Source organism: Alternaria incomplexa, assembly GCF_024043165.1.
Source record: "Alternaria incomplexa strain BMP 0042 chromosome Unknown scaffold_9, whole genome shotgun sequence".
NCBI lineage: Eukaryota > Fungi > Ascomycota > Dothideomycetes > Pleosporales > Pleosporaceae > Alternaria > Alternaria incomplexa.
Window position 1 is genome coordinate 185,585 of NW_026249858.1, and position 21,061 is coordinate 206,645.

Below are 21,061 nucleotides of genomic sequence, written 5' to 3' on the forward strand. Positions count from 1 at the left end.
AACCCCACGCCTACACCAATGCGACCAGAGGAGCAGCCGGAGGCCCCCAGCGGGCCATGGCGCGCCGCGTCGGCCTTCACCATGGGCGCTGTCGGGCTCTTGTGCAAAGGATTCCTGAATGGACTAAGCAAGGTTGAGACGCATGGAATGGAGGGCTTCCTGAAGCTGTTGGATGAAAGAGAGGATCCAGCGAGTAGGCAACGAGGCCTCATAACTGGTAAGTGCTTGTACTATCAAAAACCCAGGAAATGCTCAGTACTGACGAGCGTGCAGTCTCGAACCACATCTCTGTGTACGTACGTTTGCCATAATCTCCGAATCGTCATGGATGGACTGCGCTTACACAATCTTTACAGAATGGATGATCCCATACTATGGGGCATACTACCACTCGCCTACATATTCACCCCAGACAATCTGCGCTGGGGATTAGGCAGTTATGATCTATGCTTCACCAACAAGTATGTCACCTCTGAAATGCACAGAAAGCTCGGCTGACGCCCAAGCAGAGGACTGTCGACATTCTTTACCTTTGGACAAGTTCTACCCACACATCGTTCGGCGCATTCCCAATTCGGCGGCCTATTCCAACCCACCGTAACGCAAGCGATCCGTCTTCTTTCACACGGCCCGTTCCACGATCAAGAACCACCAGAAAAGCCTACCACATCGCTCAAGAGCCCAGACCTCATCGATCCTTTTACCGACGGCCACCTCACATTCTCTACAAACGGACAGGATACATTTCCTGCGCCCTCGGCATACCTTAATCGGCGGCACGCGTGGGTGCACATCTTCCCTGAAGGCATGATACACCAGACGGAAGACAGGATCATGCGCTACTTCAAGTGGGGAGTGTCACGATTGGTACTTGAGAGTGAGCCGATGCCAGACATTGTTCCAATCTTCATTGAAGGCTTCGACAACATCATGCACGAGACACGCACCTTCCCGCGCTTTATACCACGGCCGTTCCAGAACGTCAGGGTGACATTTGGCGAGAAGCTGGATGCTGAGGAGGTGTTCGGCGACTTGCGCGCACGCTGGAAACAGATGCGTGCAAACGAGGAGAGGAAGGGAGGAAAGCTGCAAGTCGGTGTTCTCAATGATGCGCTGAAATATTCCGACGAGGCCGTCAGCATACGCAAAGAGTGCACGCGGCGGATACGACAGGCGGTTCTGGACGTTAGGCGGCAGCGAGGCTACCCTGAAGACGACCCGAAGAACGGCCTCGCAGAGACATGGCTGAGAGAAGGCCCGGGCAGAGAGGGGCACAAAAGGGATGGCAGCATCACAAAAGACACATGAGGCGTGTGAGGTGTATGGTATGTGTATTGTGTATATGCGACGCCCAGCATCGGCGTGCGAAGCCAGGGGACGCGACAGACCAGCCGAAGCGTGGTCAGGTCAAGACGCCTCGTCAACAAAGAAGCGCGGCAGAGTGTCAGATTAGATCAAGTAATTACACCATCAGCGACTCTGCGCCGGCGCGCCGATCAACCACGGCCTCAGGCGACTGGGGTCGGGTTTCGTCGTTGCGAACCGGAGCAGGCACCACGATGCTGTTTGTACAAGGCGGAGAGGTCTCTGGCGTGCTCGTGTCGTCATCCACTGCTGGCGACGCGCATCCACCGGCCCTGGAACGGAACGATGGACGTGACGAGGCTGGAGAGAGAAGCTTGGAACAGACGTGTGGTTTTGTCGCAGAGGCGCCATGAGCACGGGCCCCACGCCGGCCAATGGACGGCAGGTGGGCTCCACCGTTGCCAGATTTATCTTGCTCGTACTACGCCGAGCAGCCTACAGCGACTCACCCCCAGCATCCAGGACACCGCGGCCCCCTCGACAACGTTGCGCCGCCCTCCCACCGCCCACGACCGATCCGCCGCTGCAGAGCGACCCTGCGCCACCGCCTCGTATGCCTCGCGGCGTCAAGAAGGAGGAGAGCATGCAGGATGCAGACTACTTGCCCGACGCGTCAGTGCCCGCCATGCCAGACGCGAGCAATGGCGTAGGCGGGGCAGACACGCCCAACACGGACAACATCACCATCAAGAACCACTTCCCCGTCGCCCGCATAAAGCGCATCATGCAGGCCGACGACGATGTCGGCAAGGTCGCCCAGGTCACGCCCGTCGTCGTTTGTACGTACTGCCCGCGCGCCACTTTCTCCACCATGGCTGACTCTCCACAGCGAAAGCGCTCGAGCTCTTCATGATCTCCCTCGTCACCAAAGCCGCCGCCGAAGCCAAAGCGCGCAACTCCAAGCGCGTCGGCTCCATCCACCTCAAGCAAGCCATCACCAAGACCGACCGCTTCGACTTCCTCAACGAGATCGTGTCCAAGGTCGCCGACGCGCCCGAGAAGAGTGAGGGCGACATGGACGTGGATGGCAAGAAGAAGAAGACGACAAGCCGGAAAAAGAAGAAGGCAGAGAGCGATGACGACTTCTGAGTCTGAGCGCGCCGGTAGTGACGGACCTCGACGTCTTCTCGATATTAGGGGGAGCTCATGTCGCCAGGTTTCCACCTTCTGGCACCCACCTAGCCATGATCAGATACACGGTTGCCGTCTCACATGGACGGGCGCCACAGTTTTCTTTCTGCAGTCGCACGTCTGGCTGACTCCATTTCACAGCCGGGTACGACATATCAAGACGACCCTTCAGGTTGTCAGGCGTTAACTATCTCCCGGGCATTGCATGGGCGGCGTTACTTTGTTGTTGCATGGACCACGATACCAATGAATACGGATGCATGATTCTTCCCACTCGCTTCTTCTTCCCCCATTCCTGTCGCTAACGGAACAATTGTGCCCGCGGCCCGAATAGCGCGCAGTAACGTCACGATTGCAGTTTACGCGGTTCTGCAGCCGATGGGTAAAAGGCGAAGCAGGAAATGCGCCCACCAACCAGGTTTCCTCCACCCGCGCAATTTACCCGACCATCTCCGCAAATCCCCACATGCTAACGGCACCCCAGATACTCTTTCAGGACAGCCTGTAGATCGGTTCCTGCGCCATACCAGATCTATGTTCGTGTTCCTGCTTAGCCTCTCTTCTTTCCCTACCTCCGTAATTTGGGGCCCGTACACGATGTAGTATTAATCATGCATGAGCCCCAGCGCTTTTCCTCTGCAGGATTGTCATTCTCTGAACCTTCGATTGAGCATTGAACCAGCATGATCTTCACCAGGTTAGCAGTGCTCCTTGTGGGCGTTGCAGTGTCCGTTCAGGGCCATGCCATTGAGGTTGAGAAGAGGGTTTCCGACAAGCACACCACTCGACCTAACCCTTCCAATGGCCACTGGGTCGATGCATGGGCATCAATGCCACAGCTCACCGAGCCTGCGAACCTGCCTCCAGCTCCATTCGTACGTCCACCCATCAAGTCTTCACTGATTCTGTACTAACACATCATATAGAACCAGACAGGCGCAGTCTTCGTGAACTCGACAGTTCGACAGACTCTGTACATGACCACTTCGGCCAAGCAAATCCGTCTCAAATTCTCCAACGTGTTTGGCGGCTCCAATCTTCCCATCACCGCTGTGACAGTCGCGCTTCCGTTGAACCAGACCGCCGGCATCCACCAGATTCAACCCAAGACCGTCCAGAAAGTAACATTCGGAGGCAAGGATGGTATTAGCGTGCCAAATGGCGCACTCGCAGTGTCCGACCCCATCAACTTCGAAATCAAGGCGCAGCAGATCATCACTGTCACTATGTACCTTGCAAACGGACAAACCACCAACAGCATCACCAGTCACCCCGGTTCCAGAACAACCAGTTGGTTCCAGTTTGGCAACGCAGTCTCTTCGGCTAGTCTAGACATTAGCAACTCTACTACACAATCCGTGGCGCATTGGTACTTCCTCTCCTCCATCGAAGCTTGGGTACAGCCACGCGTCGGCTCCCTTCTCATTGTCGGCGACTCGATCACCGACGGCCGTGGATCTACAACCAACCAGAACAACAGATGGCCCGACCTCCTCCTTGCACGTCTCCAGAAGAACCCCTCCACCAAGTACATCTCAGCCGGTAACTTGGCCGCAGGCGGAAACCGCATCCTAGCCGACGGTCTCGGTCCCAACGCTTTCGGTCGCATCGACCGCGACGTCCTCGCCCATCCGGGTGTCAAATACGCCATGATTTTCGAAGGAGTAAACGATATTGGAACCGCAGCGACAACGCCTGGAGCACAAGAACAAGTCTACCAAGGTCTGACTCAAGCATACGAACAAATGGTGACCCTCATCCACGCCCACGGCATCCCCGTCTTCGGCGCCACCATCACACCGTTCAGCGCGCCAGCCAATTTCACCCAGCAACCCTACTCCGATCCCGAGCGCGAGAAGACACGTCAGCGCATCAACACATTCATTCGCACGTCGGGTGTTTTCGACGCCGTTGTGGATTTCGACCAGTTCCTTGCCGACCCCAATATCCCCAGTCAGCTCAACCCGTTGTACGACTCGGGTGATTATCTTCATCCTGGCCCGGCTGGATACCAATACATTGCGGATAAGTTCCCTATTCAGATCTTTGGTATGTGGGCGAATGGTGCGGATGAGTTTAGTTGGGGTATGTAGGGCACTGGGGAAGGCCATGTCGTAGAAGTTGAACCTTTTGGAAATGTATATAATGAAATAGACAGTCCGATATGTCACTCTTGACGCTACTGTTTTGTGAAGACATGATTTCCGGCCATGTGTGTTTTAGTATACAAGAGACAATATGTGCGAGCATAGAAGGGACGGATGATTGCAGGGCTAAACTTTGATACCCATTGTCGGTTGCACGGGATCATGGAGGGGCTCATCGTTTTCAAGCCTTTTCCAATTTCGAACTCTCACAAAAAGTGCGTACATGCTCTGTGAGATGAAATCCGAGTCTTACGAAGCAAGTTCAAGCGTGCAGACATAAGACAGGCCTCGTATTATTTTCGTTCTGAGGATCTCGAACAGACATCGTGCAGTCCGTGGACTCTTTTGAACGATCCCCACGGTGTTTTTGATTTTTGGAGTAACTTGTTGGAAGACAAGCAATGTGGATGAAGAGGTTTTATATCCTGTCACTCCCATCGTTTGTCTCATCTCGCGCACGCACGCGACGTGTTCTATGGTACTTTCAAACCAACAGTACTGCATCTCATGAGCCACACGTTCTTGGCGCATCGGGGCCATTACTGTAAAGAGATGCCATGTTATGATCTTCCAAAACGGGTCTCAATCCCGCCATGTAGTGGTGTACGCCTTGTCGGCTTGCTATGAAGCTTCCTGTTCGACTCTTCGCTTGCCATCTACAAAATCCAATTTCGATGTAAAACCAGGGAAGCTACAAAGATTGCCGGTCTCCTCTCAGATTTCAAAACTCAAAGTGCGCGTGGTTATGCTTGGGAGGCTTTATCGCCATTCAATACCACCCTCATGTTTCGTGTGGCGATTATTTTGCTGGAACGTAGAACGACCTATTGGTTTTCAAGTTATCCTTCCTCGGAAGTTCAGAAAGACATGTAAATGGGAATTTTGACCCTAACAACGACGGGATGACCCAAATGCCCGTCTCACCAATTTGAGACTCGAACGTGAGGCATACTCTTAAGCATAGTTTTAGGAACATCGCCAGATCTGCCGTGAACGAGAGGTTGACTTTATATATACATCAGCAGGATATCTATGTATTTGAGGTATCTTCCCTTGAGCAGACCAAAGTTGCAATCGCAAATCAAACGCCATTTTAAAACCACCCACGCTTGAAAATCGATATCGGCGAGAACACCATCGCATCCATCCCAAATTTGATATCAAGAAGACAAAAGCTATGCATATCGTAGTCCAGCTGTACGGCATCATAATCATACGATGCCTTGCGAGAATCTCTCAACACCGTTCTTGATCTCCCTGACAATCTCCACTGCCTCATTGGTACTCTGAGCTTCAAAGTCATATCGCTTCGTCTCGCGCTCCTTGAAGACGATGACCCGGAACATCTTGGGATGCTTCTTGCTGACCTTGCTACCGACTACACTGCTGAAATGCACAGTGGTCGTTTTGCCCTGGCCTTCAACACCAAAGCCACCTCGTGCTCCTGTCTTGGACTCTCCGGGCATGATATGGATGTACTCATTATCGAGAGCAATGATGCGAGATGTAGAAGAGGCAAAGGACATGGGCTGTTTGCGAAGGACGGCATAGCGGCGGTAATAGTTGGTTGCTGTGAGAGCCAAAGCACCAGAGTCGCCGTTCCTGGCGAGTGGATGGATGAGACCTTGGCCAGAGACAGCGGCGTTGGTTCGGTCGCCCTTCTTTGTCTTCTTTGGCGCACCACCGGTACTGATGATGAGTGGTGCGTTGGGTGATGACGACCCTGGCGACCCCGAAAGCCCGTAGACACCGTCACCCACGAAACGGCGACGCACAAGATCCAGATCCATCCGTGTGTCTAGAGCCTCTACAGTGCGGTCAGGTGGCGCTACCGTAGTGCTGCCGCTGACTTTGAGGATATACAAAGCTTTCTCTAAGCGCAAGTCGTGGCATACTTGATCGAAGATGTCAGCAATGTAAGTGTCAGTGGTGCAGGGTATGTTGAAGTGTTTTGTGTTGAAATTCTCGTCGGTGAAGTGGACATTGACTGTCTTGGGGGCTCCCGTGCGGCTAGCAGCATGTGTTTGTGGGACTTTTGGTACGTCGGCAAGGTTACTGGTATCTTTGCGCGTCGCAGTGGGCGCAAACGAAGGGCCGGTAATGGGATTCCTGAAGCTTTTCGCGCGACTTGGAAGAGGCTTGAGGGGCTTCTTCTCTTCCTTCTCGTCGGGGCCATCGGTTTGCGACGCGACTGCACTTGCTGCCTCTTGACTGTAAATCGGGGTGAGCTTCTCGTTCTCGCCAAACTCTCGTTGAGATGCCTCAACAAGTGCGAACTCGTCCCATGGCTTATCTCGTGCTCGAGGTCGCATACCACGGGCGTTGTTCGAAGCGAAGTCTTTCAATGGCTTATTCCTGGTCAAAGGTGGGAACTCGTCGTCAACCTCGCCGTCATCGTACATGCGCATGACCCAGCGGTTGACATTCATCTGTTCGGGCGATAGCGGCGGTTCCAGCTTCTCTTCCTGATATCGATGTAGTGCATACCCGATTGCTTCCGCGACAGTAGGACCCTCACCTTTGTCACTGAACTTCCGGATCAGCAGCTCGACAGGCTTTGAAGGTTTCGAAGAGAATGGACAGTAAAGTTTGATGTATAAAGGATTCTGCTGAGCTTCACTAGCAGCGTTCCACATGGCAAAGCGCTGTAGCGGATTCGATGGCTTCTGCTCCTTGGCTCGTAGTGCTTGGGTCAACGCGCTCACTGGTAGTACGAAACTGATGGGTCGCGGCGGTGGCAGTGCTTGTAATGTTGGTGCGATTGGCTCCTTCTTCTTCTTCGGTGACATGTTTTGGAAAGGCGTCAAGCCCGGCATGGTGGGAAGGTCGCCACCTGCGGGAGAGGAGTCCAGCGGATCACCTCCTGCACCGATGAGAGACGCGCTATCGTCGGAGCCAGAGAATTCGGATGTGAGGGAGTCATCTGATTCATCTCCTTCGTCCAGAGCTTCCAGGCGTGCGCGTGCGCGTGCGCCGCCAGCCTCCCCAGAGTCTTCTTCGATGCGCTTGGAAAGCATTTGGCTCGCACCTGCGGCCTTGCGCGGGTTGACTCTTCTCTTTCTGAATGACGAATTGTCAAACTCGTTCTCCGAAGACATCTCACTGCTAGTTATGGTGTCCCTTCTTGGCCGGGTTTTGCCCACCTCTACGGTGCCCAATGATCCTCTTCGCAATACGTCGTCCGGCGGCCGTGATGGAGACGTGATCATGAGTGAAGGGCCTTCTCCAGCTTCTGCCAGCTCATTGCGTAGGGCTGATCCAGGCATGGGCGATGATCCTGAGCGCGTCCGTAGCGGCATCTTGGTGAACTTGATCTGGTTGGCTGGTCTAGCAATCCGTCAGTTCAGTCCATGGAGCGCGTGATGATCAGCTACCTCTGCGCATCGTCATCGTCATCGCTCTCGTCGCTCAAGTCACTGCTATCATCTTCTTCCAGCTGTTCCTTCCTCCGCCTCCGTTTCGCATTGAGCGTAGGCCCGACCGTGTCGTTGCTTGCCCCTCCAGTGACCATGCCACCCTCGTCGTCATCTTCGCCAAAGCCCTCTGGCGACTTCAGGCCAGCTGACCGCGGGGCCTGGAAGTATTCCGAAGTGATCGCGGTGGGTATGGGTGGGGAGTAGGTGCGCTTGATGTCGGCGGCATTGGGAACCCAGCCTGCGGCGCGGAATGCGGGGTTGTTCAGGACGCTCGAGTCTACATTGATCAATCGTTCGCCTACGCCGTCTTTGATCGAGGAGAGGTACGCGGTTCGAAGCTGATATAGCACAAAGCTGCCCAAGTTAGCTGCGGCGTGCGCCACGGGGGCAGGTGGGCTTACTCTTCGTTCTGAAGGAGCGACATGGTGGGAAGGTCAAGGTATCATAGTCTCGTAACAGAAGGGTATGCTCAGACCAGCTGAAAGGGTATCATGAAGCCATGCAGCGAGGCCGCAGTGACGCATGTGGGGATGTGAATGCGTGCCCTGGACCCTGGCTTGGCATCGGCCCTTGTCCAGGCGCGCGTGCAGTGAGATCATTGTCAACTTTGCGACTTCTTGCGCCCAACACAAACCTCTTGACGACCGCGACCCAACTACAATGAACCTACTCGCCGGCTATTCCGATTCAGAATCTGATGGTGAAGCGCCCCCCGCGCCGAGAATAGTCGCGAAACCCACTGCGAAACCCGCCTTCCAAAAAGTCGTCGATCGCTCCAACCCAGGACGGATCAAGGTCAACCTCCCAGGCGCGTCGCAGTCGCGATCGGAGAAAGACGATATCCAAGATGATGCGCCACCGTCGAAGAAGCCGCGCCTGGGCGGGGGCTCGTCATTTGGTGGCTTCAACGCAATGCTACCCGCGCCAAAGAAACCAAATGTAAACGCCATCACAGCATCCGAGGGTTCAAAGGCGGGAAGCAGAGGACTGGGGAAAGGACTCGCATCTGGAATAAATCTAAAGACTGGCGCGGAGCCTGCTTTCAAGAGGGAGTCAAAAGTGGAGGCTGAGGAGTATGACGAGACTGGCAACCCGATAAAGAAGGAACCTATGAAGAGGGAAGACTTTCGCGCAATGCTCAACTTGCCAACACCCAAATCCGAGACAAAGACAGAAACCAAGCCTCAGATAACGGAACATGAGATGAAGGTGGAACCTGAGCCACAGCAGGTATTTAAGCCAGCGACACCACGTTTTGTACCTATGTCTGTCGGCAAAGGAAAGAAGAAGAAACCCACAGCACCTCGACCAGCATCCACAACGAACGAGACGAGCACCGCGACGAACACAAGAACATCTACGCCGCAATCGCAACAACCACCTCCTGAAACCAAGCCGCGCAAACCCAAGGTCTCTCTCTTCAGCGTCTCCAATGAAGCAGAAAGCATTCCTAAAGAGACGTCAGATGTGAACTATCAGCCACTACTCTACGGTGTGGAAGAAGGAGGGGAAGTCGCCCCGACAGAGGGCGTCTATGACATGCCCCCAGCAAATCAGTATTCACAATACCCTCCTCCCTCAACAGGTGGACAGGATCCGAATAACCTCACCAATATTGCTTCCGAGTTGAACTTGTCAGAAGCAGAGCGCCGACAACTTTTCGGCAAGAAAGGACGCGGTGGTCCAGACTTCTCTGGTGCCAAAATCCAGGATTTCAACACAGATATGGAGTACGCGCATAATGAGAAGCTACGACAACAGGGCGAATCAGTACAGCATAACCCGCTCAAATCTATATCTGGAACTGGAAAGAATAGTCTTCGCAGCCTGGTCAACGTCGCGACGACTCAGAAAGATGCACTGGAGGACCACTTTGCTGCCGGTGCTCGCAACAAGAGAGAAGCAGGGAATCGATACGGCTGGTAATATTGGGGGGCATATCTATCTTTCTTGAGGAACAAGGCATGAGCATAATATGATTTATTTGGCTTCTCAGAGCCGATGGCGCAGTCATACAGTCCTAGGTACAACATTTTCTTCTGCTACTGTATCTGGTGAGCCGAATGATGAAGTATTCGCACTTCGTCCATGACGTCCTCTATACACCTTCTTTTCGTGCTCATCTCGATCTCGTTACATAACCCCACGCTGTAGTTTTGGAGTATACCATAGTATTAGTGGTCCTCGCCGATCGCCGCAGTCCTACCGTTACTCTCGGTCACATGTGCTAAACGCAAGACTAGACGCGTCAGCGAACAATGGTACCTTGCCTTCATCTTGGAGATTAAGCAAGCGACATCCCCGTTGTGGACGATACCCTCACGGGATTCGCCAACACTTCCTGCATTGAGCATGGCAGCTTCACCGCCATTATGATGGCTCTTCGCATGTTTGAAGCCGTCGAAAGACTGGCACTTTCCTTTTCCATCGACTGCAGGATGGCCGAATGATGTGAAGCTCTAAGCTGGTCGAACCCATCGAACCGTTTTCTGGTGCAATTCGCCGAGAGCCGCGTGCTATCGAACGGACATAGAGGCTCACGGGATGATAGAGGCTTGTGAATTAGAGCCAATGGGATTTGATTTTTTTAGTGCCATAGTGGAGATGCATGAGATGGATGATGGGGTGCGGAGTGATTCAGTGTTGCTTTGGTATTCAATGCATTGTATGGTGCGTTCCCGGCCTCCTTGCTACTGCGTGGTACTGGTGTAGGGTTTCAGGAGGGTGTGATGACTTCAGACCACTTGTTTAGAATCACATAAGAATGTATATTGGGTATCACAACGCTACTTCACTTCCCAGCCGCAGCTTTAGCAGCAGCATCCTTCTCTCTCTTCCTCTGCAGATACCTCTCCTTGGCACTACTGATGTCCTTCTCTGTCTTCTGACTCTTGCGTGTATGCTCCAGTTTCGCTTGTTCCTCAGCTTCTTCATCTGCTTTCCGCTTGTTCGCCGCTTCAATCTGCTCGGCTACCATCTGGGTCTGGCGTTCGCGTTGTGCATTCTTGCCGGGTTTGGGTTTCGTCCATGCTGATTGCGTTTGGTTTGCAGCAGTGGTGGAGGCAGAGGCAGATGAAGCGGGCTTGGGTTTCGCAATGATGTTGAGGCCTGCTGAGAGGAGCTGGCGTTTGTCCGCGATCTGCCCATCCTCGTTGAGAATGACGTTCTTGCCCTGTTTACGTAGCTCTTCGACAATTTCAGCGTCTGTCTTTTCCTTCTCTCCCTCCTCAACAACGGGCTTCACACCATCCTTCAGTGCTTGCGCCGCTGCTTCCATAGCCTCCTGATGCCGTCGTTCCTGTTCCGCGAGCATCTGTTTGTGGAAGCCCTGCATACCAAACTTCTTCTTTTTCTCTTCCTCCGCCTCTTGCCGCTTCTTCTCTTCTTCTTCGGCCTTTCGCGTCTCTTCTTGTTGGGCTTTGTATGCGCCGGTCACAAACTTCTCCTTGTCCGCAAACTCGTCGCCTTCGGCTTCACGTTCGCGCTGGAGTAATTTGTCGCGTGCCCGTAGTTGGTCCTTCTTACGTTGTTCGGCGGATTCGAAGAGCGCATCCATGTACTTGGGTTTCCGTTCCGCGGCGCTGTCGCGTTCAGCAGCTTTTTTGGCGGCGCTGACCGCGTGGAGCGCGTCGTATGCAGCATCATAGTCGTATATGGTGGCGTCGGCTTCTAAAGCTTCCTGTGCGCGTTTCTCGGCTTCTGCAGCGCTGGCGGAGTACGCGATGGCGGTGGGATCGTCTTCTTTCGGCTTAGGTTTCTTGGACGGAGGAGCGGGAGGCTGGCCTTTCTTTGGTTTTGAGGGCGCTGGTTTCGAGGGTTCTGATGAGATAGCGGCCAGAGTGTCTTCGAAGTTCAGCTCGCCGATTTCCTGGGCGCCGTCCGTCGCTTTGGATTTGCCTTTCGCATCTTCCTCCTCTTCGTCGAACAGCGGCTTCTTCTTCTTCCCCAGAGAAGGCTTGGCGGCCGATTTCGCGAGTGGATCCGCGCCCTTGTTCTTCACATTGAGTCCGAATTTGAATGACATGTTGATGTTGAGTTGGGATGGTGTCAGAGTCGCGACCGCGAATTGGGCTGTCGCATGCCAAGGCGCGCGCGACCAGTGAAATCATCGACACCTCCGCGCCTTCTCCGCAATCCACGTCCCTTGGTTCGCAATGACTGCAGACACGTCAAACCGCACACCTTGTACAAATATCACTCATGCATGAATGTCGATTAAACCACCATAGTCCTCATCATGGAGGAGCAGGCTAGCGATCCACCGGCGGAGAGCCTCTACACCACGGCCAAAGCGTCACGATTTCACTTCAAGTCTGGGCCCAAACATCGCTCAAAGCGTCACAAAAGCGAAAGCAAGGACGAAGATACCGATGACCATACTTCCAAGAGATACAGGTCGGATCGGACCAGCGAAGAACGGCGCAGCCACCGCGACTCGAGGCGCAAACACAAGCACAAGCATCGCTCTTCCGACCAAGATCGTCACCCGACATCCACACGAGACGGCGCCTACTACGACCCTGATTACCGTCACCGCGAATCATTATACGACAACTTAGAGGATCTAGGTACAGGCTCTCCAGGCCCAGCTCCCGATGACGCTTTCCGCGAGTCGCTGTTCGATGCGCTTGCCGACGATGAAGGTGCGGCGTACTGGGAAGGTGTATATGGCCAGCCCGTACACATATATCCCGACACAAAATCCGGCCCCGATGGAAAGCTGGAGCGTATGACGGAAGAGGAGTATGCGGACTTTGTGCGTACGAAGATGTGGGAGAAGAGCCACCAGCACATTGTGGAAGAACGCGAGGCAAAAGAGCGGGCGCGTCAAAAACGAAAAGCGCAACGCAGCCAGCTTGATGAGGAACTCGAGCGGGAGGAAGCAGAACGAGAGAGCATGCGACGCCGCATGGAAGAGAGCCTGCGTCGGGGCGAGGAGCGGAAGAAAGCGAAGGAGGCAGAGGCTGCATGGGAAAGTTACACGGCCAGATGGGACAGCCTGAAGAATGCCCAAGGTCTGGATAAGGAGACAGATGCGAAGGTCCGAGAGATGATCCCATGGCCCGTAGTGTCTGGCAGAGCAAATCACGTCTCCAAGGAGGAAATAGAGCGCTTTTTCCGGACTACAAAGACGTGGAAGGAGGACCCTGCGTCACTACTGAAGGCGGAGCGCGTGCGCTGGCATCCCGACAAGATGCAGCAGCGATTTGGACAGCATATTGACTCCGAGACTATGAAGTTGATCACGGCGGTTTTCCAGGTTATCGATCGACTGTGGAACGACCGACGTTGATCTGGATGCGGACCTCAATAGCCGGCATCTTCCTTCGTCATACTTTCTTCATTTCGAGATACCCAAGGGAGCACATTGTGTAGTCCCATCTGTCAACCGGCATACCCATCAATGAATATCGGTCCCGGCACCAGATTAATATCAATCGTACTACATCGTTGCCTCACTTCTTGGCATCATGTCACCGTACTTTCAAAATGTTAATCTCCGGCTTCCAAGAATCTTGGAAAGATCTTGGCGCAATGTATCCATGACGAAGCAACCGGGCTGAGACAGTTAAGCACGACGATCTTCGCTACAAATGCGCTGACAATGCTAAGTGACCGGCTAAATGCTTGGTCCCAGACCAAATGCTTTTGCCAACACCATCGGTGAATATATCACCTATGGTCATCTGAGCATGTCGCATGCCCAGCTGGATAAAATGCAAATAATTTGATGATGCGGAAATAAAGTGGCTTGACTGCATGCATCGTGGGTTGGCGCGGTGCTTGACTGAGCTTAATCAGGATGCAAAAGCTTGTGCAAATCAACATGCACACTTTCAGGTACAGCAATGCGACGATAAGATGGTTTTCGAAGATACGGAGGATCAATCCAGAACGCAGCGGGTCAGCATGTTTCTCGACTGGCCAAGACGTTTTCCGCTCCACTCTTGTCGCACCACAGTACATCGGGCCTATAGCATGACAGGTCCACACAGAACGCATCTCCAGCGGAAATGAATGTTTCGAGTTTCAAAACTACGCCTCTACAGCTGTCCAACCATTACGTTCAGACCCTGAATACCCGGTGGTTCGATCTTGTTTTTAGGACACGGCTCCACACACGGCGACGGGACGTAGACATGCTCCCATGCACTCCACAGTTACTACGGCTGGTATACGCCAGGTGCGCCTGCCCGGCAGGTGCCCTCCAATTTGTAAGGCTCCCTCGATCCGCAGCCGCAGTTCACTGGCGGTCCCTGGTAATGATCAGCACGGTACAACGCATCCACTGGTATATAAGAGTCCCAACTGTCCTCGAAAGAAGGACACCAAGCATCTCCAACTTGAATCAACACAATGGTTGCCTTCTCTTCTATCATTCTCGCTCTCGGTAGCGCCACTGCGGCTCTCGCCTCGCCCCTCGGCCTCATCCTCGATGCTCGTGCTCAGGAAGAGTCTGCCAACTTGACTGCTCGCGCCACCCAGCCAGGCGAAGGCACCAACAACGGCTACTTCTACTCATTCTGGACCGACAACCAAGGCCAGGTCACCTACAACAACGGCGCTGCCGGAAAGTACGATGTCCAGTGGTCCAACGTTGGTAACTTCGTTGCTGGCAAGGGATGGTAAGGCACCCTCAGAACCCACGCTCTCCACTCTACTAACTCTCTTCGTTAGGAACCCCGGCTCGCCTGACAAGGTGGTCAAGTACTCTGGTACCTGGAACGCTGCCAACGTAAACTCCTACGTCTCTCTTTACGGATGGACTCGCAACCCGCTCGTCGAGTACTACATCGTCGAGACCTACGGCTCTTACAACCCCTCTTCTGCTGCTCAGAAGAAGGGTTCCGTCACCTCTGACGGTGGCACATACGACATCCTCCAGACCACCCGCACCAACCAGCCTTCCATTGACGGCACTGCTACTTTCCAGCAGTACTGGTCTGTCAGGACTAGCAAGCGCGTCGGTGGTACCATCACTGTCAAGAACCACTTCGATGCCTGGGCCAAGTACGGACAGAAGCTTGGTACGCACTACTACATGATCCTCGCTACTGAGGGCTACCAGAGCTCTGGATCTGCTAGCATCACCGTTGAGAGCGCTTGAAGGATTGCGCTTGCAAAGTAGGGGGGTCAAAAAGCCTGATGGCTTGAATTCTTGTAGATATATACACACGCTTTATCGTCATTAAAAATGCCATTACATTGCGCAGTACACTTGGATAGCAGCATGAGTCAGTGATTATTACGTCTGGAGGAATGCAGTTGTGATGAGTCGGGGGAATCAGGGGCCAAGTAAGCCCGACGAACCGGTTCGCGGAGCACGCCCAGCGCGCGCTGCCGAACGCGCTAAGAACGTGTCACCACTCCATCTACATCAGCCTTGCAGCATTACAGCCCTGGAGCGCTTTCCGGCGTCGGCTGGCTCATCACGCGATGTCCCTTTGATATTGACACATAAATGGGATTCGGTCAGATCGTTCCCCTGTTATTGCTTGCCCTACTGTCTCCTGCTGCTGCCTAGATTCATCACGGTAAGTTCAAGCAGTTTCCGTGCGGCTCCAGCGATTGACAGATGCCTGGAATATAGGTCGCCCTCCTTGTTCGATTCGAACTCGTCGACATTCAACACTACGATGGCCTACGATCCTTGCTTGATCAAGTTGGAAGGGATGAACGCGAACACGAGGAGAAAATGGGCAATGTTCAAAAGCATTTCTACAAGAAACGCTCCTTTGGTGCTCAAGCCCTATGCTTAAGAGCTGGACCAAACTATTCAAGATATTCAAGAGAAATAGTTCATTGTTGAAAGCTACATCCATAGGTTGATAGGTAGTGAGCCAGTGCTGTGCGCAAAAGGTAGCACTCCCAGGTATTGAGACTTCGTTCTTGTCTAACATATAGTACGTAAATAGGCAGTTTATCTCGATCTAGGCACGATAAGACCAGACTAATAACAATTGGCTAGTTAGAAAAAAGAGCAAAAAAGTCAAAAACATGCATGCGCCGGCCGCCCCACATGCAAAAAAAGATCCCTCAAAACTTCAAAAACATACAACAGCGGGGATTCCCCGGTGGTCACCCACCCGAGTACTAATCCGCCGGTATCTTGCTTAAATATGGCTGAGCGAACGGGAAGCCTTGCTCTCAAGATCCTGTGGTCGTATGTGCAAGATCTTGAAGTTGAAAAGAACATATTGTCAATGTTTCAGCGGATCGTACGCGCGGGGAACACCAGATCAGTACGAACACTACGGCCATTTTTTTACGTCTTACATTACGAATTTATGAGCACTCCTCTGTATTCAATATCGGTTTCTCAATCACTATGTCCTCCATTGATGTGTTGACCGCAATGCCGACTCCACAACCAGACAACCAGGTCTACGCCACATCTGGCCTAGCGTATTGTCCTGGACAGGAACGAGATCCTATACATGGCTCGGCATAAGCGCTAGTCCCTGTATGCACTCCGATTGACGCTCTTGTTGACGTTGATGCGGCGTGGTAGTACATGTGGCGTGGTACCTAGGTAGCTTCACAGCAATCTCTACCGCGCAAAGCTTTCCACTGATGTAGTGTTGTCGTACTTTACTTTAAGACATTGACTTCTTTGCCTTCCTTGCACCACCCTTATTTGCTTCCTATTCCTATTACTGAGCTGGGCAACTGGGTGATATCCCTTGACTTCTAAGGCCCCTCACCGCTACCACGCAAGAATGCCGTTCCCAATGGAACAAGTGTCGACTGATGTCTTCGCATGTATAACGGAACACCTCTGTAGTAGAGACCTGTGTGCAATGGTCCGCGTCTCCAAAGCCTACCACTCTGCTGTACAACCCCTTCTCTGGACCATCATTGAGATGCACCGCCCGGGCTTTCATACGCAAACCGCACATAACGCACTCCGAATCGAAGAAGCTACAAGTCGCGTGACACCACCTTATGATACCGGTCCTCAAATCAAATCACTATACCAGCCAGCTCAGAAGGCGCTCATCCAAGGCGAGAAGTTTCTCAATGTATTCTCGAGTGGTGAAACACCAGGGAAAAGGCTGGTCGAAGAGAGGAAGAAAGAACTAGGCGCGTTGGTGCGGTGGCTCTGTTTGCCGACGCATTTCGCCGCATCCAATAGCATGGCCCGAAGCTTTGCACATTTTGTGAATTTGGAGCATCTAGAGATCTCGTGTTATTGGAAACCAAATTCAGGCTTGGATGAATCCAAGGTACAGCTGCCGGGATTGCAAAATTTGAAGACGCTCAAATTGCGAGGTTATTTCCCCGAGGAATTTGTCAGATGGCTTCTCACGGAACCTGATCGGATCGAGGAACTTCATTTGGCCGTCTTGGACCGTCCAATAGGCTGGTCGGATTCCGAGAATGCTGTACCAGAGGATCAGATATTTGATTATCTAGAAGAGATGACGGAAGAAGGGCGTACGAAAGTCGTAGAGGTGGACTTGGAGGGTCAAGAATACGTTACCGCTCGTGCTCTTGCATGCCTGGTTCCTGAAAGCATATCGAGACTGGCAAGTCTCAAGACACTACATCTTTGCAAGCCTGGAGTTGGTACCGAGTACGAGCAAAGGATGATGTACTATTCTACGCCCTCCGACGAACGAATTCTTAGGGAGTGGAGCGCTCTGTTTAGAGCAACACGAAAGACGCTGCAACACCTTATCCTCGATCAACGACCCGTCGCAGAAGAGAACACGGGGGATAGCAACAGTAACAAGGTCAGTTTGTGACGTATTGACGCATGTGAAACATACACTGATTTCATACATCTACCTCCGCAGTCGTATATGAGAGAATGTGCGAATGGCCCTTCTTACGATCGTTTTATCAAAATAATGCTTCCTGAGTTACTCGACTCTGAGGCTTGCCCGGATTTGAGAACCATCCGGCTGTTTGGATTTGAGAGACATGATGAAGGGGTCGATGCGAGTAATAATCGTGTGAACTACCCCGATCGCAGTGTCGATGTACCAGGCCAACTTAGAGCGAGATTTCCTGACGCTGAGGTGTCAGACTACGCTGGTTGCCGGTTGGTTATGTGCAATTGGTCGGGAGAGATCGAGACTTGTAAGTTCATGGACGGGCGCTACCGCGTACCACTAATCTAGCCAATATTCTGATCTTTGAGCAGATGGAGACGTATTAGAGATCAGCAACAGCTATGATACCGACGACGATGAATAGTTTCCAGGAAAAAGAGGACAGTGCGTATGGTTTTCAGGCTTTCATTGTACTTGGTATCTAGGTTCAATCAGAGTCGAAGGTTATTGGCGCTTTTGTCTGATATCATGACCTACAACAAGAGCTTAGGAGCTACGGCATTTTCCGCTGCCATGTCTGCCTTCGCTGAACCCCTAGCTCGACAAGCTTGGCTACTCCCTCGTTGATTTTAGCTTTTGGTGTTCAAAATCGTAATTGAACGTGCCCTCGGTTCCCAAAGTAGTCGTTTACTTCGGCCTGGATCGCAGCATGCGAAGCAAGGCAGCTGCGATAGACTATCAAGTGACTAACGAGTCACAACCAAGGCGTCCGACACAATGTTCATGAAGCTCTGTCTCATAACTATCAACTATACATTAGTCGTACAGCATATATACAATTCGTATTCGAGCCGCGATCAAGCAGCCTTCGTCCTAAGCTGTACACCATGCCAGCTCTTGATTTCGTCTTTCAGCACTTCATTGACCATCTTGTGTTGCTTGATGACCGTCAAGCCTTTGAACTTGGGGGACTCGATCTGGATGGCATACATGGACCCGCAGCCGCCGCTGATATCTTGTACCTGTGCCCTACATGTCAGCAATCGTTCAAACACTAACTGAAGCACACTCATATTCTGCAGACGTGTTGCTAATGCTTCGACATCTAATGTGCATCCAGACTTGCAATATACCCCGCAATACTGATATGACGTGCATGCTCGCGGTGCAGTAGTCGGTCGTGCGATCGGTGTGGTCAACGCATAGCACTCCTGACTCCGCACATACGCATCTCCAAGCGAGAAAGCGGGGAAGCATTACATACCTCCAGCTTCACGGGCTCCAATTCCGCTTTGATCTTGTTGAAGACGTGTAATTCTGCCTCGTTGAGGTAATCCGGTGCTTCAGGCGCCGCGCTGGCTGACTGCGAATATGATCGCGTGCATAGCGTGGGCAAATGTGACTGTCGTGATAGGCTCGATCGCAAGACTGACGACTGTTGTGTTCTACATAGTGCAGAGGTAGATGTTGTGAGGAGACGCGAAGTCGGTCGTAAGCATGGCGCTGTGGCTGCGGAGGCTATGCGGCGAAGAAGAATAGCCCTGGATGGTGCCATTGTTGCGGTATGAGGGGCTATGAAACGAATGTCAGCTATTGCCTCTGATGTGTCGCATTATTTGTGTGCTACGGGAGTAACATGCTTACAAGATCTTGTGCAATGGTTGACGCGACGACCTGACCGACGTTTGGCAGTTCGTGAAGTTCGGCATCGCGAACTTCGTCATAGGCCCGAGCGTCTGCCGCCAAATCACATGCCTCGATTACTAAGTTGCACTCAGATGCTGATGCTGCTGTGCCCACGATTGCACAACCTTCAATTTCACTGACTGATTTGCAAAACATCCAGTCAGCTTCGTGTTGTCCACCGCTGAATTTTCTCGATCTCAACACCAAGTGGCAATATATGTCATCAGAGGCTAACCCGCGCGTAGCCTGTGTTGCACAAGATGCCCAGGTGTGCTGGGGCAGGCTGGCGTGAGGGATGCCGACCCACCTAGTATCTCGAAGTACCTCAATGTACCTCTTGTATCGCCAATCTTTGGTTCGCACCGATAACAAATTCTATTAGCAAAGCGCAACGTTCAAGGTTTGCAAATTCGCACATCACTCCACCAGGCATATTCACAACATTGAACGGTGGATGTGTCTCCACAGTTCGTCTCCGCTCCATGCTGATGGCGGAGTGCATATCACGGCACCTCAGCACACCAGGCCACACTTCACAAGCTTACATGGGTTTTAGGGAAATAACAATCCAAACGACGGACCTGGACCCCTCATTTCCAAGACACAAGCGGCCGAGACCGTTCGGACCCTGATCAGCGAAGTGCAGCTTGCGACGCATGCTTCCACATGTTGAGGACAGGGTGGGAGCACCAACACTCCATCAGGACGTCCTAAACGGGTCGTCGCACGCCAGGAGGCTGCTTCGAGCCAAGCTTTGCATGAGGTGTACGCCACATACATGGGCTGAGCCTTCCCGCTTGTCAAAGGATTCGTTCAACCGATTCAAGGAACGGCCTCGTCTTTCGTCATATCAAATCCTTGGGCGCTTCTGAGGCATGAGAAGAGATCGTACTGCAGCCACATGACGCGTTATGGATTCTTCGGGTCTTCCCACTACGACGTCAAGTATTGACGATCACCTTGATAAGGCGGCTGCATATCCGTGGAGGTCCTATGGTCGGAATTTCTGGTAGAGGGTGTGCCGTCCAACGTCCATGTTCGGTTTTGGCTGCCACGAATCCTCCAATTTAGGCCATTTATCCCGATGTAAGGGTATATCGAGTTCAGATTAAGACGCATAGAAGGAGCCAATCAGCCGCGCGGCCTTCGGCACTTCACAATCACGGTAAAGTAGCCACACCATGGAATACGCGCTGGTAAATACAGACGCAGATTTTGCTGCTATGTATAACTTCACAGCGTACGCGACTGCAGATTTTGTCGCAAGTTGATGGCAGAAGACTTGATCTGAGCAATAGCATACCACTGCGAAGCGAACCTTGACAATCGCAATCTAAAGAGCATCGTAAAACAATGTGGTTCTGAGAGGCACCGTGGAGCGATGACGGTTACATAGAATGAAGAGGCTCAATGATACAACCAAGACTTCACAGCCTTGCCATTCATCAGTCACTTCTGCAATTGACCAGGACTAGCAACAAGTTACCAGAATGCGCACCTTCGTCTTGCTCAGTGCTCTGGCAGCGCTGGTGCTAGC

General features: G+C 52.6%; 9 protein-coding genes across 9 annotated transcripts; 6 read left to right on the forward strand and 3 right to left on the reverse strand.

Moving 5' to 3' along the window:
- Positions 1 to 18: 18 nt before the first annotated feature.
- J4E90_006425 (uncharacterized protein) lies at positions 19 to 1,308 on the forward strand (the record flags this gene model as incomplete). The annotated part of the gene is made up of 4 exons (XM_051435970.1): positions 19 to 217; positions 274 to 292; positions 357 to 461; positions 510 to 1,308. 4 exons carry the CDS (start codon positions 19 to 21, stop codon positions 1,306 to 1,308), a joined length of 1,122 nt encoding a protein of 373 aa, XP_051289764.1.
- A 610-nt stretch (positions 1,309 to 1,918) lies between these two features.
- On the forward strand, positions 1,919 to 2,454 carry J4E90_006426 (uncharacterized protein; the record flags this gene model as incomplete). The annotated part of the gene is made up of 2 exons (XM_051435971.1): positions 1,919 to 2,144; positions 2,195 to 2,454. 2 exons carry the CDS (start codon positions 1,919 to 1,921, stop codon positions 2,452 to 2,454), a joined length of 486 nt encoding a protein of 161 aa, XP_051289765.1.
- Positions 2,455 to 3,179: 725 nt separating this feature from the next.
- J4E90_006427 (uncharacterized protein) lies at positions 3,180 to 4,589 on the forward strand (the record flags this gene model as incomplete). The annotated part of the gene is made up of 2 exons (XM_051435972.1): positions 3,180 to 3,371; positions 3,423 to 4,589. The coding sequence occupies 2 exons, from the start codon at positions 3,180 to 3,182 to the stop codon at positions 4,587 to 4,589; spliced, it is 1,359 nt and encodes a 452-aa protein (XP_051289766.1).
- Positions 4,590 to 5,854: 1,265 nt separating this feature from the next.
- J4E90_006428 (uncharacterized protein) lies at positions 5,855 to 8,483 on the reverse strand (the record flags this gene model as incomplete). Its single annotated transcript, XM_051435973.1, has 3 exons — positions 5,855 to 7,970; positions 8,018 to 8,413; positions 8,461 to 8,483. 3 exons carry the CDS (start codon positions 8,481 to 8,483, stop codon positions 5,855 to 5,857), a joined length of 2,535 nt encoding a protein of 844 aa, XP_051289767.1.
- A 236-nt stretch (positions 8,484 to 8,719) lies between these two features.
- Positions 8,720 to 9,985, forward strand: J4E90_006429 (uncharacterized protein; the record flags this gene model as incomplete). The annotated part of the gene is made up of 1 exon (XM_051435974.1): positions 8,720 to 9,985. One exon carries the CDS (start codon positions 8,720 to 8,722, stop codon positions 9,983 to 9,985), a length of 1,266 nt encoding a protein of 421 aa, XP_051289768.1.
- Positions 9,986 to 10,850: 865 nt separating this feature from the next.
- Positions 10,851 to 12,083, reverse strand: J4E90_006430 (uncharacterized protein; the record flags this gene model as incomplete). Its single annotated transcript, XM_051435975.1, has 1 exon — positions 10,851 to 12,083. The coding sequence occupies one exon, from the start codon at positions 12,081 to 12,083 to the stop codon at positions 10,851 to 10,853; it is 1,233 nt and encodes a 410-aa protein (XP_051289769.1).
- A 213-nt stretch (positions 12,084 to 12,296) lies between these two features.
- On the forward strand, positions 12,297 to 13,352 carry J4E90_006431 (uncharacterized protein; the record flags this gene model as incomplete). The annotated part of the gene is made up of 1 exon (XM_051435976.1): positions 12,297 to 13,352. The coding sequence occupies one exon, from the start codon at positions 12,297 to 12,299 to the stop codon at positions 13,350 to 13,352; it is 1,056 nt and encodes a 351-aa protein (XP_051289770.1).
- Positions 13,353 to 14,416: 1,064 nt separating this feature from the next.
- On the forward strand, positions 14,417 to 15,167 carry J4E90_006432 (uncharacterized protein; the record flags this gene model as incomplete). The annotated part of the gene is made up of 2 exons (XM_051435977.1): positions 14,417 to 14,685; positions 14,738 to 15,167. The coding sequence occupies 2 exons, from the start codon at positions 14,417 to 14,419 to the stop codon at positions 15,165 to 15,167; spliced, it is 699 nt and encodes a 232-aa protein (XP_051289771.1).
- A 3,528-nt stretch (positions 15,168 to 18,695) lies between these two features.
- Positions 18,696 to 19,393, reverse strand: J4E90_006433 (uncharacterized protein; the record flags this gene model as incomplete). The annotated part of the gene is made up of 2 exons (XM_051435978.1): positions 18,696 to 18,860; positions 19,103 to 19,393. 2 exons carry the CDS (start codon positions 19,391 to 19,393, stop codon positions 18,696 to 18,698), a joined length of 456 nt encoding a protein of 151 aa, XP_051289772.1.
- Between the last annotated feature and the right edge of the window lie 1,668 nt (positions 19,394 to 21,061).